The 19,702-nt window shown below is 33.0% G+C and overlaps 1 protein-coding gene across 1 annotated transcript in view; it reads right to left on the bottom strand.

Annotated features, from left to right (window-relative positions):
- LOC133322354 (teneurin-a) overlaps positions 1 to 19,702 on the bottom strand; it is a 179,282-nt gene that overhangs the window by 8,872 nt on the left and 150,708 nt on the right. Inside the window, exons 11-14 of the mRNA XM_061531353.1 lie at positions 18,409 to 18,576; positions 18,089 to 18,284; positions 15,291 to 16,669; positions 10,770 to 11,275 (exon numbers count right to left, since the gene is read on the bottom strand). Coding sequence (XP_061387337.1) covers positions 10,770 to 11,275; positions 15,291 to 16,669; positions 18,089 to 18,284; positions 18,409 to 18,576 — 2,249 coding nt within the window. The remainder of the gene's footprint in view (positions 1 to 10,769; positions 11,276 to 15,290; positions 16,670 to 18,088; positions 18,285 to 18,408; positions 18,577 to 19,702) is intronic.

Below are 19,702 nucleotides of genomic sequence, written 5' to 3'. Positions count from 1 at the left end.
TATAATATAAAGAAAAACATTAGGGTTTGATTCCCTATGAATCAAGGAATTTCGTATTTTTTGCGAACTCCTTCAGTCTTTTCCATTCACACCCCCTCAGATCGCTTACTCCGCGAAGAGTGTCATTTCCCAAGAATTGTCTCCGAAGGCATGTAAATGATGGGCAATGGCATAGGAAATGCTCTAGCGTTTCACTGTCTTCCCCACACGCTCTGCACTCGTTACTTCCTTCGCATCCAATCTTGAGTAGATGTGGCTTCAGGCCGAGGTGTCCCGTCAGAACACCCGTCAGTCGGCTTATCGGTTCTTTTTTGTTTAGCGTTAGGATTTGCTTAGTTTTGTCTTTTGGTGATTTTTCCAATGTCTTTACTTGATAAGTTGTATTTATGTCGACTGTTGTTTGCGAAATTGCATCTACGAATTAAATTCAACCGTGTCAAGGTTCGGACATTTGGCATCACACCAGAACATTCCTTTTAAGAGCAGATTTTTGTTGTAGTGACGGACTTTTTTCCATACAAACTGCAACTGCATATTGTGCAAGCTTAGGTAGATAAGGAGGTGGCTTTGAACGCTAAGGCGCCGGACATCAACAGATGCCATGGGAACCAGCGTTCAAATCCCAGCCGGGCTTAAGCGGAATTTTTTGAGTTTTGTTTTTATGCCTTTTTAGAAATTAGAAATTTACTGGACCTAAATAAAAACCTTCCTTTCTTAAAATTTTGCAAAGAAAATTCTTTATTTCCTTAGTTAACCCTACGGTCAATAACCGTGTACATTTGTACCTTTTTTCGAATAAAAATGCTGTAAAACTTTTAATAGTGGAGATATTTGGATCAAATTTTGAGGAATCATTCTTAAGGCATTTTCACACATAATCGAAGAAAAATATTATAAATATTTTCCATATATATAATTTTTAAAATTTTTTAAAGTTATTACCTACGTAGATCAAAAATATATGGTACTCTTCGGTGCCCTAATTAGCTCTGTAACTCATTAAAAATATTGGACTATCGTGAGGTTTTTTTGCACACATAAATTAGTCTATACGGATCTGATCTAGATGTAGGAACTCAAAATTATATATACATTAAAATAATGGGTACAAATGTACCACGGTTATTGATCTACGTATACATTTATGGTTATTGACCATAGGGTTAATAGTCTACACCCTAAAAGTATGCTCTTTCATGAACTTCCTTACATGAACTTAATTTGAAGAGTATGCAACTTTATAATGGCAAGCCTGGAAATTTGCAAACAAGTTATTTAATTTATTTCCCCCTTTAAAATAGGCTTGATTTTCTCGCTAAACTATTTCCATCCTAAAAGTATGCTACAATTTCTCAAGATATTTTAAAACTTAAATATAATATCTTTGTATATTTTTCTCCTCTTTTTATTGTTTCTGCAAATAATTCATAAATATAACTAGCTATCCATTGTCCCCTACTTCTTCTTCCTTGTTTTATTACAATCTCTTATAAATTTAGATCACAATTACAAATGCGGAAATCCGCCATTAAGAAATAAAAAAAAAACATCGCACAGAAACAGACAAAACAAAATCTACCAAAGGCAAGTAACATTAAGAGTCAATGTACGGAGGTTTTTTCTTCTTCTTCTTGCTTTAAAGAAAATCCAGATATCAAAAAAATGAAACAAAACTACATTTCCCAATGAATACGGATAATACCAAACAACACCACATCGGGGGTCTGGATCCTAAAATATGACAAAAAAATTGAAAAAAAAATAGAACAACAATGGCAAAGCAACTAACACTACCACCCGTTAAGAATGTAACAAGAACACACAAAAAAAATATCCCTAAACACTAAACAGCGCTGACGATGATTCTACAAAAAAGAAAATAACAGGCGGCCCTGCAATAGCAACAAAACTTGTTTTGTGCACTGCACTATAGCAACAATAGCAACAAGGAGCCAAAAAGGACGACAATGAATAGCATAGAGAACAATTGGCGGCGAAAAGAGCACAATAATCATTTTGTAGACCCCCACCAGGAGCACACCACACACACACACACTAACATGGGTAGGATAATATACCATCCAGTAACCCACTTCATTTTCATGGCGTAGAGGGTGGGTAGTTTGGAAAAGAAAAGCTGAAATATAATGAAAATACCAAAGAAGGAAAAAAAGAAACAACCAAACACTGAAAAATAAATACAACTAACAATAATGCAACAATAACAAAAACAAAAAAATGGGAAAGATAATAGTAGCAAACAGTCAACATAAATTATGGTAACAAGAAAACAAAAAATACCAGCAACAACTAAAACTATGATATACAACAATAATAACCGCAAGTACAGCGCACAGCAAGGCCCTGCACTGTAGCGAACATACAATAGTTTTAGTGGCAATTCAAAAGAAAGGACGAACAAAAAAAGACAACAACAACAATGCAAAATTCGCAAGAAAGTAAAATAACAAAAATTATAATAAACACAAAAAATTGCAACTAATAGCAAACAAGTGGAAAATTGTGGTTGGTCTAGATTTTGTTTCTTGTTTTTTTTTGCATGTGGCAGATAGCCCAAACAACAACAACAACGACGACGACAACACAAAATGCCTCAACATGGCGAAAATAATTGTTTTTCACTCGAATATAAATTATTTTTTACGCTGTTGCTGATAAAAATTGCAAAACGATTGGAAATGTGGGGAAAAAACAAAAGGCCATGCGAAATGGATTGCTTGGTTGCAAGTGGTATGCTTTGCAATAATTTAAATCGTGTATTTGGGTGCGGTATCGTGTTTGTTAAAGTAACCCGAACCAAATTACAAAAGAACACCTAAAATTATGCAATAATAAATTAATATTTAACAAGCCATAATATGGACTTAAGTTTTTTTGTAGTTTCGAACTGCAACAAATAAATAATTTAGTATTTGTGTTGGAATTAAACAACTTTACTATGATAAGCCTAAAAATAGACTATATTTTTAAACCAAACCAATTCATGAAAGTAAGCTCCAAACAATTCCTTGCAAACAATGTATTTAAATAAGAGGTTTGATACCAAATTATACTTTGACCAGTAAGGAAAGTAGTAAAGTTGGACTGGGCCGACTATATGATACCCTTCCCCACTGTGGGTATATTGTACATATATATATCCTAACAGACGTAGCGTTTTTGTTATTTATCTATATCTGAACCGATTTCATGGAAACTACCTAGAGACTAATTTATATTACTTCAGTACGTTGTGTCAATCGGCCTAGCTATGGATCTTTTCACGAAGCTTAGCAACATCATTCTAGACCTAATTCAGTACTCTATGCCAACATTCGGGCAAATCGAAAGATATTAGGGTCTTTGGTGCACCAATTACCTTAAATCGGATGAAAACATATATATGGGAGGTATATCTAAATCTGAACCGATTTTCACGAAACTTTGCACACATCATTCTAGACTTAATGCCAAATTTCGTGCAAATCGAAAGATATCTAGGGACTTTGGTGCACCAATTACCTTAAATCAGACGAAGATATATATATATAGGAGCTATATCTAAATCTGAACCGATTTTCACGAAACTTTGCACACATCATTCTAGACATAATTCAGTACGCTATGCCAACATTCGTGCAAATCGAAAGATATATAGGGATTTTGGTAAACCATTTACCTTAAATCGGACGAAAATATATATGGGAGCTATATCTAAATCTGGACCGATTTTCAAGAAACTTAACACACATCATTCTAGGCCTAATTCAGTACCCTATGTCAAATTTCGTGCAAATCAAAAGATATATAGAGACTTTGGTGCACCTTTTACCTTAAATCGGGCGAAAATAAATATGGGAGCTATATCTAAATCTGAACCGATTTTCACAAAACTTTGCACACATCTTTCTAGACTTAATTAATAACGCTGTGCCAAATTTCGTGCAAATCGAACGATATAGAGGGACTTTTGTGACCCATTTACCTTAAATCGGACGAAAATATATATGGGAGCTATATCTAAGTCTGAACCGATTTTTCCCAATTTCAACAGGGTTCGTCCTTGGGACAAATAAATGAGCTGTGCCAAATTTCATCCAATTCGGATCATAAATGCGACCTGTACTTTGTTTACAATTTAACATGGACAGACGGACGGACGGACATGCATTCATCGACTTAAAAAGTGATTCTATGTATATTCTCAAAAGGAACCATGGGCCTATCCGATTATTTTTGCCTGTTACAAACATATGCACAAAGGTAATACCCTGTACCACAGTGTGGTGAAAGGTATAAAAATGAATCTATAAAAATATGCCTTGGCCTTAAACTATTCTTTATAATGATCATATCGTCACAATTAGAATAGGTTTTATTATAATTAAGTTTATGTTAGAAAAAATTTAATTTAAAATATACATAATTTTTTTGTTGAAGATAAATATTTTTAAAACTACTAAAATTATATAATTTTTTGTCTGGCAAGCCTAATGTAGGCTATATTTTGAATCCATATATTTTAAAAGCCTGAAAGTATGTTCTAAACATCACTTAATTTGTTGAATTTGTGTTGAAACCAAAAATGTTCAAAACTAATTAAAGTACTTCATATTGTTTGTTGCTAGCATAACCATAGGCTACATTTTTAATCCATATCTTTTAAAAGCCTTGAGGTATGTTCTAAACAATAATTCAATGTTTCAAATACAAATTTTCCACTAGATTTTAATTCAATTATTTAAGTACAAAAAATATACCCTGGAAGCCGTAAAATTTACTTTATAATGTGTTGGCTTAAATAAGTTATAAAAAAAATCCCTAAAACTATGCTTCATTTCCACACAAAAATAATGTTAAGCGCCTAAGTTAATTTCCATTACTTAATTATACCAATATAGCAGACATCTACTAAAAACTAATAGCATTCAGCTCTTTATTTCAAGCTGTTGAAAATAACAAATTGCAAATATCAAGGGATGAAGAAAAAAAAAACGCCAACTTGATTAATAACTCTGCCAGCAACTTTGCAAGTAATAAGATTGATTTGAAAAATCCACTGTCCACTATTCCGTTTTTATTTCATTTTATTCCCATAGACATTGCATGGTAAGCGGGTTTTGTGTTACCTTTTCTTCTAAAGCATAATTCTAGGTGTTGTTTCAATGCTGCGTTTTTTGCCATATCTCCATAGGTTGGCATAAAACTTAAACATGTGCTGTTAAGTAACTTGATTAATTACTTGTTATTGATTTTTGTGCAGTTTCTTCAACTAGCTCGTTTTTGTTATACCATATTCCCAAATGAATGAGAATGAGAAGAAGCTCATCATTTATTTGCTCTCCATGGTAGTTCAAGGTACAACAGTTCATATTCTCTACCTATACTTTGCTTTATGGCCACTGCGAAATCATTCCACAAGGTCTAGAGCGGATAAAATGTAGACAACAACGGTAGGAAAAAACCTCATAGCCAGACATTTATTAATTACATTGAGTTGCTTATCTAATTAGAAAAAAAAAGCTGGGATAACAAGCACAAATTTATACCTTCCATTTTTATATATATGGATGCTATAGTTTGCCCTGGTCGGTCGGTCGTGTTTTTTTTTCAGGAAAATCAATGCCGTAAAATTTAGTCTTGAATTACAAGAAAAACAACAACAAAGGTAGAATGAAACCTGTAAATGGCGAGTTGCTAAGCTGCACAACACAATGCAAACAATAACAAATTGTTAGGTAATTTATCAAGATATTTATTACGGCTGCTGTCGTTATAGTATTCGGAGTTCTGGTATCCTTACCGAACGTCACCAAAGTAACGAGCAGTAAAGAAGATAATTAGTTTTAAGGTGTTTCATTTAATAATTCAATAAATTATTGAGGAATTTATATGGTGGGAGAAACAAAGTATATTTTCCTAAAAGTAGGCATTAAAAGTAATAATTATATTCGGCCCAACGTAGGCATTGTTAGTGGTGGTATTTTAAAATGAAATTTCTGTAAAACACATTTCCATAAAAAACTGATTTTTTATAACACACATATTTATATATGAATTATAGGAAAACCATTTCATAGAAGGGATCCTAAAGATAGGCACCACTCATTCAGAAAAGTGAACCTTAAAGTAGGCATCAATTAGTGACTATTTGATTTAACTATTACATCCGCAATTAATATCAAGCCTAAATATTTCTAAACATCAGATTTCTTTACAACGCATTAAAAATGCTTCAGTAGTCATGACAAATAATAATTGGACTGTGTTTGAAAAAAGGGAAATCAATTAAAATATAATATCCCAAAACTAGGCAATAATTATATTTTCATTTAAAAAAAAAAGCAAGTTTAAATTTGTTTAATATATATATAACATATTTTTTTTTAATTTCCAATGCAAAATGTGTTTTATTTTAATACTAAGAGAAAATTTTATTAGAAATGAGCCAAAAATAGGAATTCTAATTCTCAAAGTAGCCTTTGATTATTTATCTATCTATGTATATATTTATTAATTTATTTTAATATTAAATCTATAAATTCAATCCAAAATATGTGTACACGACTGATTTTTTCAAGCCACTTCATTATTTATCATTCAAATTTTTTTTGGAAAATAATTTGTTTTTTTTTAATATATATCCAAAAACTAGGCAATATTTTTTTTATTTTTAAAAATAAAGTATTCAAATATTTTTATTTTATTTTTTTTATTCAATAAAAATTCGTAATTTCAAATTATAGTATCCTTTAATATACAAAAAGTAGGAATGTCTAAAGGTATGTTAAATATCGATTAAAGCATATTTTTAGACACAAAATTTTAGCAGTGATCCTAAAAGTAGGCATCGCAATTCACAATGATGATACCAAAAGTTGAAATATATTATTGAACTCACTTTTTGGAGTTGACATCACCCCAAATATAGGCAACATAAACGAAATATATTTTTCGTACAGAATAACCGAACCTCTCAACTGAAATTTAGTTTCAGAAAAGTTTATTCCCTTAAAATTCCTTTTTATGTTGGTCAAAACCAAATTGTTGCATACTTTTTGGGAACTAAAATACATGTTAGCTTTTTCGAATGAAGCTTTTTTGAAATATACTTCCTACAGAATAACCAAACCTATCAACTGAAATTTAGTTTCAGAAACTTGTATTCTCTTACAGTCTCATTTTGTTTTGATCATAACAATTTCTTACATACTTTTGGGGATTAAACTATAAATTTTTTAATGTAGCATTTTTTCACAGTTTTGAAATTATTTTTCAAGATATGAAGATACTGCAAAACATTTTTCCAATATTATTATTTCTGGAAAATGCCTTAAATTCCATTTAAGTCCTTAAATACCTTGTTGTATAGTAATTGCTTTGGACTGGTGCTATAAGCATACTTTAGGGAGCTATAAAATGTAATAAAACTAATGTCTACTTATTGGCTGCCACCGAACAAATCACACAAATTGCCTTTCTTTTGCCGTGACAGGGAACAAAAAAAAAACAACTCAAATTTGTTAAACAATTTATGGTGATTCTATGGCCCGGGTTTTTTCACACCCTGGGAAAATGGCGTCAAAAAAACAAAACTAGAAAGAACAGGAATCTAACAAAATGACTCTCTATGGTCTTTTGATATTGTGTTCGTAGGCAAAAATTGTAATAATCAGCATTTTGCAACATATTGAGGAAGTGCCACAACGACAGACAGATAGATATTTGTTTGCCTGCTTTGTGTTTCTAACCCTCCCAAAAACTAAGAGGTAATAGAATTTTCCCATACAACTCTGGCAGTAGCAGGAAGGTAAAACAAACTTGTTTTCCTCTGCATGTGAGTGACGGTCGTGTGTGAGTGTGAGCATGTCTGTCGGAAGTTCGTATTTGACTTCCGTTAGCATTTTGTCAGTAAAAGTAAATTGGCACTTTGTGCCAAAAGTGGCAAAAAAGCTAATGATTCTGTCTTCTCTGTAGCAAAAGTAGCATATTTCATGGAAATGCCAGGACAAAGCATGGCAAACTCCTAACATATGCATATATTAGCATTTACTCTAAATGTCATAGATGTGCGAAAAGAAAGAAAACAAAAATAGAATACTGGTGAGGAACAAACCCTTCTGCTTTTTTGTATAAAAATTTGTTTTGTTAATGTTAACAACCATACTTAGGGCCGGAAAACATTTGAAGGCAACAGGATGTAAAGGTGGACGCACACAGTTGCAAAACAACAAATCTAAATTTAGAGAAAACCAAGAAAACAATTCATGAAATGACATACTTAAATAAATGATGGCAAGCAAACCACAAAAGCTACATTATTTTTATTTAATGTATCTCCCCTTTTGTTTTATTATTAATAATTGTGTTGTTTTATTGTTTTCTCTTTGTACACGCACACACACATTCAAGCCGGTACTTCTTCCACACAATTGACTTAGGACAAATGGTAACTCAAGTGTGTATTTCGTATAATAATGGTACAATAATAATCATTACAATTGTCATAAACGATTTGTGGGCCCTTCTTTTGCCCCTTGTGCCTCTCTCTTTTCATTCTTTTTATATATGAAAAAGAAATATTTGCTCGAGAAAAAAAAACCTAGCATTTGTATGTCGTGTGTGAAATCGTTTTCGATATTCGTTTTCATGCTCCAATAATATGAGAATATTATTGTTTTTTTCCAAATCATTGCTTGCTTGGATTTTTATTTGTACAAGGCTAAAGGCTATATATTTTTGTGGGTTTCTTGTGATTTCTTTGTGTTTTTTTTTTTTTGTTGGTGGAGGTCTTTTTCTACAACTACACAATGACTTGTTCTTCAACTACACAAGGGACACAATTTTTTCTTCATCCAATATTACAATTCTCTTTGGTTTTTTAAGTTAAGCATATTTTTTCGATGATATTTAAATTCTTTTTTTTATTGTTCCTTAATTTGAGTTAGTTAATATCCCAAAGCTATATAGTGAAACAAATGTTATATGTAAATTATAAGAAAAAAAATTTGCCTTTCCTCCTTTTAATACCCTTCTTGTGAGCTGTTATTCTTAGACAAATAAAAGTGTGAAAAGTAATCTCATAGGAAATTGCTTGCCTTAGGTCAGTTTTGCTTTAGTATGATATTTCTATTCGCTTTACTCAGATTGCAATTGCCGAACAATAATTGTCAAAATCAAATGTAATAATCATAGTATAGTTTTAGTCTTTAGTTTTTCTTTTGTACAGAATATAGGTTTAGGGGGTTTTCAATGGATATTTTTTATGCCAAATAAAAAACTGAAAAATATGACACCATAATAGACTTTTTCATATACCTTTAGGGAGTTGGTGGATTCATATTTAATATTGAAAAAATAAGGACCGATTTGGGAATGGAACTAAATTCTGCTGTATGGGCTTTTTGTAATGTCAACATTTAAAAACATTGTTAAGATCGAACGGCGGAACTTGTTATATCCTACAACATGAGGTGGGCATATAAAATCACAAAAATCGATTGGAATTTTTATATGGGTAGGACATTTTTGATAGCAAGATTTAACACACAATGAAAGGCTAAGATAACTAACTCTATATGGGGTCGATCCAAAAAAAAAAAAAAAAAAAAAAACAGTGAGCGGTACTCAACTTCAACGAAAATCGAACTTTGTGTGGTTCTATATTCTGAGCTTGGGCAATATTTCGCGATACTTGCAGCCTCTTGACCAACTAGAAGTCTACAAGTATTACTAATATTCGGTACAGCTCTTCTAAGTACTTGTCCAGATTCCCTTGGCTTATCGACTCAAAAATACACAAAAAATAAGTTTTCGGTCCACTTCATCCCAGTATCATTATCTGATCATCCCCTAAAATTATAGACGTTGTCCTTGACCATACTTGGTTCCTCATGGAAAATTTCAAAGGGAACGGCGTTATATTTCCGCAGTCCAGTGTGGTATTGGGTTACTAAATAATGTATGAATACATAAGCGCCTGTAAATATTTAACTGTAACTCCCACATCCGAGTACATACGATAATATAATTGGTACCAATTTAAAGGTCAACCACTCCTCGTGGATATACTGTCTACTTCTCGGCTCTATGTCCTTTATAGGTAAATATATACGCTATAGAATACAAATTTTGTAATTTTTCACACAAAAGTAAGGGTCCATTTGACCCGCTAAATATTTCACGGCTATAATACCCTGACAACATAGTTGTATAGGGTATAATAGCCAACATTGCTAGTTTTTGGTAGGAAGACTTTCTACCCAATGAAAATCTGAAATAGTAATTATAAAGGTACCTTAAACAAATACCTTTTTATGACCTTATCTAAAAAGTGGCCCAATCTTTTGTTAATTTTCAATACCAAACATGCTGGGTGCAGTAGCAATGTATGTGAACAATTTCAAACTTCTATCTTAAATAGCTCTGTTTGAAATCTCGTCAAGTGAAATTTAACTTCCTTGAAAAACCCCTCAATCGGAAACCTTTCAATTTTAAATTTGTTTTCAAAATATTCACAGTTCCCCACAAATAAATGTAACTCAAAATTTTTATTCCCGAAAATTTTGCTCCATTCTAATTTAATTCAATTAAAAATCATAAGGATTTAATCACATCTTTTTTCTGATTACTTTCAAAGTCCTTCTTAATTAACTCGATTTTTTGCGTAACGAAATTCTCCCAGAAACACATATATACGATTACAAACTAACTAACTAACTAGCTAAATACTACTCCGACTACATACATAGCTATACAAAACAACTTACCTTGATCGGCCACATTAATTACACCATCCTGGGCAACCGCTATTGCTGATATCGCCTGGAAACGTGCATTTGATGACAATAGAGTTTCGGCATTACTCAGTGTACCATCATCGCTAAGGGTGCCCTGTGAACCTAATATTGCGCCCAGGCCACCGGCTGATGTTGTTGTTTTAGCACCCAACATTACAGTGGTAGTCGTTGTGGGACCAGTTGACATAAGATTACCAGCCACAATGCCAGCTAATCCTGAAGTAGGCGAACAAATGCAACCGCCATTGCTGCCGCTGCCAGTAGCCGCACCAGACGCTGAATTGCCATTGAAACCGCCATTTCCGTTTCCGCTGCCGGCTGGTGTAGTGGGTGTGGTGCCACCGCCAGCGCCACCATTGTTACGATTTGTGGGATTGCTGGTCGTTGAATAGGAGCTGCCACCAGGGTTATTTGAATTAAAGCCGGATGTTGAAGCATTCAGGCCAGCACCATTTGTGCAGTCACATGTTAAGGCTCTGTTGTACGTTTGTGTTGGTGTGTGTGTGTGCGTGCGTTTTATAAAATTGCAAAATCAAAACGTGTACAAAACGTTCATTCGTACGTTCGTTCGTTTGATGTATATATATAAAGAGAGTAGGAAAAATGCCATTAGTTAAAAATATTGTCAAAACGGTAAAACTTACAACAAAACCAATAAATATGTATGTATAAATGAATGCATATGTATGTGTGTATGCTGACGGTGTAGACAGATTAAAATAAATTGAATTTTAAACGTAAACCGTATATATCCGCCTGTTAAAAATAAGTTTTCAAAACTAAACTATTTCAGTTTATTCCCGGAAATTTAACAAACAAAAAAATAAATTCGTTGCATTATTTAGAGGAAATTGTATAACAGTTTTATCTGCTAGCAGTTTGGTTTCATATTTTTTTTTGTTTGTCTGTTTGTTTAGAAAATATTTTATTTGTCTGCATACCTGTTTGTTAAAAGATAAAATTTGCGGTTAAGTTGAAAAAAAGCGAACAAAGAAGTGATAAAAATGACAAAAAAGGTAACAAATAGTTTACTCCCTACATTTTGGGAATGCATTGTTTTTTGGTTCTTTGGAACTACAACTGAATGCTGAGGACAAATATTGTAGAAACAAGTGCAAAAGGAGTCAAGGAGTCGGTTATGGAAGTTGCTGTTGTGCCAAAAATAGTTTTAAAAAATATGGGTTTATGCTTGCATGGCATGTTGGAAAGTAACAATGGCTAGTGGAAAAGTAATTAGAAGGGACAGTGGGACAAAAAAAAAAAAAAAAAAAAAACTTTTTAACTTAAAAATATTATCTGTGAAAAAATATAACATTATTTTCAAAAATACACAAAAATATGCAATGAAAAAATACATTATATATAAATAAATTAATTATCCCCATAAGTTTATTTCTAATATCTTTATAAAAGACCTAGAAATATGCACCATTTTCTTTTCTTTCGAAAATATAAAAATATAAAAAAATATAAAAATCTAAAAGCATGCATTATTTGGAATCATATTATGGAACTTTAACATTCATACATAATTTAACATAGGTATAACCTAAAAGTATGCAATACTTTTTTAATCCGAATACTATATACAACTCCCAATAGTATGCAAAAATGGTACTTTAATAGCAGAAAAATGGGAAGAACTATCAACTAAATAATTTAATGGAAAATTTAAGATAAAATGTAATATAAGAAAAATAACACAATTTTAAACCCCCCAACATATGCAATAAATTCAGAAGTATTTATAATGGGGGCATGGCGGGCATGATAACTCCTCACTGGAACATCGGAATCCGAAAATTCCAACGGTGTTAGAAAGAGTACATGTCTGGCTCTCGTATGAACTAGTATAATTGACTTCGCTCTAAAATTAACAAAATGGCGGACCTTTGAAAAAATATTTTTGGAAAATAAAAACCATGTTAAAAAAGAAGGAAGATCTTCACCGATTGGCTTTAGCCTAGTTCATACGAGAGGTATACACTCCCAGAGAAACATGTAAAAATTTGGAATCGATTGGGTTATTAGTTATTGAGTTATCGTGCCCGCCATTCGCAAAAGAGAAAAACGCGTTTAAAGTTTGAGAAGCCCTTTAGCCGTCACTTGATGCTGACACAATAAATCGGCTATATCTTCAAGAGTTCTTTAGATTTTCACTTAAAATTTTGTTGGGACATTCTAGAATTAGTGTAGATTCGAATTAAATCCCCTTAACTGGTTTTTTAAATAATTGATATCATTATAAATTAAAGAAGTTAATTAATTTTTGAAAGTCTAAACGTATGTTAATTATTTCCCCCCTAAAAGTATGCACCATATTTTGTCAAATGATTTAAAAGTGACTATGAATATTTAATAAGCATATTTAAATTGTCAAATTTAATTCATTGTATTTCCATAACATTCAAATTGCAAAAAAAATTTATCATACTTATATTTCATTTAAAATGTTTACTCCCCTAAAAGTATGTACCATATTTTGGTAAACGCTGAAATAGTATTCCTGAATCTTTAAACAAAATTATTTAAATTACCAATCTTAATTTACTGTATTTCCATAAAACTCCATTTGGAAAAATGTTGTCAGTATCAAGCGGCGGACAATGGAAAAGAGTGAGGCCGAAAAAATTAATAACTTGGCAAACATCAAGCGACAGATTAAAAATATCACATTTTTGTTTATCTCTGTACTGTTTTGTTTCCTATTCTGCTATTTTGTTAGCTGTTCCATTCAGGCGTTAAAATCTATGTTCATTGCAAAACAAAAAAAAAATCAGATAAAATGAAAAGCCAAAAAAAAAATGGAAATTGGGAACGAAAGAGCAAAAGCCGGATAGACTAAAACATTTGTCTAGAATGCAAACAGACAGTTAAACTATGTTTAGATAACAAAAAAAATCCTCGACACTCACATACAAACACCTACAAAATAAGAGGAAAAAGAAACAAAAAATTAAACACTTTTTTTGGTTCAAATGGATGTGTCACCAAAAAAAGAAATAGGGAAAGAATTATATGACAATGTTGCCAACTATCAACCCTGCTAGTGATCTGAGCAGTAGACAACAGATGATGTATTTCATATTTTTCATACTCCTTACCAAACTCGGGGACATTTATAACCCGCCACTATTTTGAGGTAAAACAAGGCATGGCGTTATGATATGTACGACTACAAGATATAACATTTTTAGCAGATGAAGTGTTGGAACAAGTCTGTCTAGGACAGCACCAGCCGAAAAAAACACATCATGGCAAAAAAAAAGTTGATGATTTTGGATGATTATGTTGTAGTCGCTTTGAGGCATATTTCCCATCGAAAAAAAAACAAACGAACGAACAACGAAAAATTACATTGGAGACATCAAGTTTTGCCGGCTGGTTGGCTGATTGTCTGCCCGCCTGCTTGTGCAGCAACGATTTACAACTACAGCTGACGTTGTTTCTGTTGCTGAACAAACAGAAAAAAAATTGCGCTGATAAAAACACTTAGAGAGTACAACAGCCCCAAAAAAAATTGTTTGATGCCACATGGCTTGTAGGAGTCCAGGGAAGAGGATGAATATGAAAGGAGAGGGGAGACAAAAACAAGGAAGAAAATGAGTTGTTAACTTTTGCGCTAGGACATTGACATGAAAATCGTTGTGAATGGGTGTCTCTCTCTTTGTGTGTGTGTGAGCGACCTGAGTGAAATGTGGCACTTTACAAATAATTTAATTGCCAAACAGTGAAAAAATGGAATGAGTTCCCAAAAAAGTGCTTGCGGAAGTATAAAATATTTAAATACATCATAAAATTTAAAATAAAAGTAAAACAGAATTTATTTTAATAATGAGGGAATTTTAAATAATTTGTTTAATTGAAAAAAGTGTGGCATACTTTTAGGAGTTACTTTTAAATGAGGGTTAGTAAAAATTAAAAAAGAACGGCCTTTAAATTAAAGAACCCCTTTGAAGGTGGATACGAAATGACAGATATTTTATTTTTTAATTGTTTAGCTAGAATATGGTGCATACTTTTAGGGTGGTACATATCTTTCACAATTGATTTTCCATACACTTTCACTGAACTATTGCTCATTTTCGATTGATATAATATTAAACATAACTATGCCCAAATATGTGCTAGGGTTCTTCTGCCAACTTACGTTGCCTAAAATTATGCAATCCTGGGATTCGTAAGGAAATATAAAGAAATTTTATTTTTTAATTGTTTAGCTAGAATATGGTGCATACTTTTAGTATAGTACATATCTTTCATATTTTATTTTCCATACACCTTCACTGAATTATAATTAATTTTCTATGAATATGAATATTTAAAGAACTATGCCCAAAATTATGCTAATGTTCTTCTGCCAACATATATTGTCTAAAATTATTCAATTCTTATATATAACAGCGGTTTTTACGTTTACATTTAAAATTAATTTATCTCATTTATATAATTTTTAATTACATATAATAATAAAACCCAATTCGTACTCACCCTGAATTCTCTTGTTTGCCAGCAAAATAGCGCATATTTCCTGAAGTATCAACAACACGTATGGAATTAACTCGCCTTGAATCACTATCGGCAATATAAAGATCACCGAAGGGAGAGAAAGCCATAGCCAACACTGTACCCAAAACATTATCAGCCGTCTTATTCGATTTATCCTGTCCATTATTATTACAATGCAGTGGTGTACCGGCCACCACACGTATTTTCATATCCGAAGTTAAACGCAATACCAAACGATCATCAATGAAGTGTAGAGAACCATCCAATGGACTTAAAGCCAAACCGGTGGGCCATTGTAATTGTGCTTGATTAGCCATTAGGGTACCGGTACATGGTGCTGGACTCCAGTGATTGTGATGGCCATGGTGACCAATCAATGTGTGTATAATACCTTTGGGATCCACCGCACGAATATTTGTACCATCAGCAATGTACATTGTACGATCGGCAGCAATGGCCAAACCTTTGGGATGTGACAGCCTGGCCTGTAAAGCTGGACCACCATCACCACAATTACCCTCATCACCGGGTATGCAACGTTGTCCTGAACCCACAACAGGTTCACTGTTAATGGCCGGATCCTTGACCTTCTCCAAACGCAATAATCGTAAAATTTGATGCCTCTCTGGATCGGAGATATACAAATGACCATCAGCTGGCGAGACGGCCAAATAATATTGATATGACACTTGGGTGGCACTCAATTGTAGTATGGTATACACCTTGCCATCGGGTGTAATGCGTCGTACCAAATTAAAGTCACCCACATAAAGACTGCCATCCGGACCGGAAGCCAAGGCAATGGGTGTTAACAATTTAGCATCCTTGGCAATGCCATTACAATGATCGGGGCAATTTAGAGGCCTCTGCAATCCGGTACCCATAACCACCTTCACCGTACGTGGATATTCCTTCATATGCAAAGTGCTACCATCACCTTTTTGCAAAATACCCTCATGGAAATTATAATGATGATGAATATCCAAACCCCAACCACCAATATCGGATATATCTACATCATAACCTTGCAACTTGGCAGTTTGGGTAATCCATACCGGGGTATCACATGTAGAATGTTGATAACCAACAGATATGCGTGCAATTGTAACGCCATATACCTTTTGTCGATAAACGTTACGTTTATTCCAAGCAAAAGTGTGTATCAAGTTCGGGTCAGCTTCGTACGTTTTGATATGTAAAGAACCTTCAATTTCCACACCAACATGGACATGGGTCAGCGTTTTCGGTATCTTCTCTGATGTCAAACGCATACGAACTATACTCAAATAGCCCGATGCCTGTGATGATTGATATGTTAAGTGTAAATCGGAACCAGGTATTTGTATCGATTCTTGTACAATCTGTGGGGGAAGGTGGAGCAAAACAAAAATATTTACGATTTAAATTTAACAAATAAAATATGTACTTTTTAAAATATGATTAAAAATTTTGGGAAATATTAAATTTTAATTTATTTTGTATTTTATTTCAATTCCTTCCCGCGATTTCAATTTTCCCAAATTTTTTAAGATTTTAAATGAAACTATTTCTACTCAGCATTGGCTTTTTTTAATTAAACTTTTGCCACTCTGCATTGGATTTTGTGCCCTAATGAACCTTCTGTTTTCATTTATCCTTCTTAAGTTTTTCTACAATGCACTTTACACAAACACATACACACAGAGTCTTAAGGATTTTACTTTGAAGTGTAGGTCAATAGTTCCCAAGACTGTAATTTCTATTTAATGAAAGTAAAGATCTGTTTATATAAGCACTGATCCCCCAGCTTTGCTCTGCTCAAAGCTCCTGGTGTGTGTGTGTGTGCATTTGTTGGCTCACATGACAACAACACCAACAACAGAATCTTAAATTGAACTATAAGGCAAATAGTAATTTAATTAAAACCCAGTCAAAGCTGCAGATGGTGTCAGCCAAGGTAATGTGAGTAGTAAAGCTCCAAAAGAAACACAACAAAAAATCTCAAAAAAAGAGAGAAATAAGAACAGAAGCTTTGAAAACAACACGTCGTACCTGCATGAGTTACAGTTTTAGCATAAATAATGCAAAATATTTAATGGCATTAACAGCAGCAGCAGGGATGGGACAATGAAACGATGGAAAACTACAAAAAGGACATAATAAAATGCAAGCACAGGAAGCTTAAGGCATTTAACGTTTACAATGGCAACACAAAAAAAGCTAGCCAGCCAACCAACAACAACAAGGTGTGGTGGTGTTTGGCAAGGGTGTTTCGGTACTTGAGGTCACAAGGTAATGGGCACGATTTACAACAATAGCAATAAATATGCCAACAACACCATGGGCTTTAGCTGGGTTAAACCTTAAAACTTTCAGAGCAACGTTGGACACGAATGTTTTAGTTTAGCATAAAACTTATTGCCACCATGCTTCTGCTGCTGCTGCTCACCCTTGCTTTTCCGGTAACACTTTCTCTGCTCCAATACATAAAAATTGTACTCCAACAAAACACAAGGCCAACATGAAAAAAAAAGATTTATTAAAAATACCCCAAGGTATGGTTATATCTGAATCCACAAATAACCCCCACTGCTTAGATCCTTTTGTTAATTTTTCTTCTTCTTCTCAGTCATTTCATTGCCAAAACGTGACCCAACCGACAAGTGTTCCTTAATTATGCTCTCGACTCTAATTGCAAACTATTATAAAATGTCATTCCCCCCACCCCCATCCCATCCAAATGAAGGTAATTAGGCAAATGTTTCATATTTAAATTAATTACTTTTTACAAAACTACTCACCTGGGTTTCGGCAAATATGACACGTTTACCCGGCATAGCTCCAATGCCATTTGGCATCCATGTACTTATCAATTGTGGTTTCAATTCTTCGTGATCATGTTCCATGCACAGTTTATGGGCATCTGTGGTTGGCTCATCCGAGAAATGATATAATATGGAATTAAGGAAGGTCAAGGCTGGATTTAAGGGTGCCACTCTGTAGGAAAGCGGGAGGCGGGAAAAATGTGATTTAGATTAATTAGTATTTTGTTTTGTTTTCGTCATTTTTAATGAAGAAAAATAGAAAATTATAATTGTAGAGAAGATAAATTATAGCTTACTTAATATTTCTATTGGCACTATCATCTTCATCGCTAAGCTGCATTTGTACTGGTGGCAAAACCACAATACGATTCCATGGTACAAACACGGTACGTGTTAATGGACGGAATGGTGAACGTTGGAATTGCAGGGTAACAGCACCACCACCATTAACCAAAACATCGAACCTGAAAAAAATAAAAAAAAAATTGAATTATTTGAAATCGAAATAATGTAACGGGGAAAACATTAGGTATTGAAATGTACTGCGTTAGAAAATTACTCAGATTAAAAAAAATTCAAAAGTGTCCCCGAATTTTTTCTGATTTTTTCTATGAAAAATTACTATCTGTTTTTTTTATATATGCAGCCAAAAGGTTCTACGATTTTTTTTCAATATATATAAAGACCCAGAAGGATTTTTTTTCCATAAAAAATGAGCCACAAAGATCGCCGATTTTTTTATTAAAAAAATGACAGAAGGGTCTACGAAATTGTTTCTATAGGACAAAATTACATAGAAGGGTTTACGATTTTGTTTCTATACAAAAAAATTAATCAGAAAGGTTTACAAAAATGGCTCAGAATGGTTTACGAATTGGTTCTATAGAAAAAAAATGACCCAGAATGATTTACGAGTTTATGTATGGAAAAAAATGGCATAGAAAAATCAATCAAAAGTCTATAGAAAAATATTAACTACAACGGTCTCAGAATTTTTTACAGATTAATAGAAACACAAGGGTCTCTGAATGAACAAAATGGCCCACAAAAAGTAGCCAGAAGTTTCATCGATGTAAGAAATTGTTTTCAACCGAAAAAATACCCTGGACTTTTGACGAAAACTTTTCTATATAAAAGATGACCCAGAAGGGTATATGATTTTTTTTCGTATAGAATCAAGTCGACCTACACGGTTTCCGGATTTATTTCTTAAAAATTTGCCTAATATACCCAGAAAGATCAAATAATTATTTTATAGAAAAATATTAACCACAAGGGTCTTAAAGTTGTTTTTATACATATAAAAAGAACCACATGCGTCTCGAATGAAAAATGTCCCACAAAAAATACCCAGAAGGTCCAATGAAAAAAATGAATCAGAAATATATACAAGTGTGTACGAATTTTTTTCTACCGAAAAAAAATACCAAGGGTGATTTACGAATTCATTTCTATAGAAAAAAATTACCCATGAAAGTATACGATTTTTTTGTATAGAACAAGGTTCCCCGAATTTTTCTAAAAAAAATATATATGCCCAGAAAGTTCAAAAAATTTTTTTTCTACAGAAAAACATTAACCACAAGGGCC

The sequence above is a fragment of the Musca vetustissima genome, unplaced genomic scaffold, assembly GCF_032173495.1.
Source record: "Musca vetustissima isolate MV318-11 ecotype Yass unplaced genomic scaffold, APGP_CSIRO_Mvet_v1 utg35063, whole genome shotgun sequence".
Lineage (NCBI taxonomy): Eukaryota > Metazoa > Arthropoda > Insecta > Diptera > Muscidae > Musca > Musca vetustissima.
The sequence above is the reverse complement of the archived record's forward strand: the minus strand, read 5'-3'. Positions and strand labels throughout refer to the sequence as shown.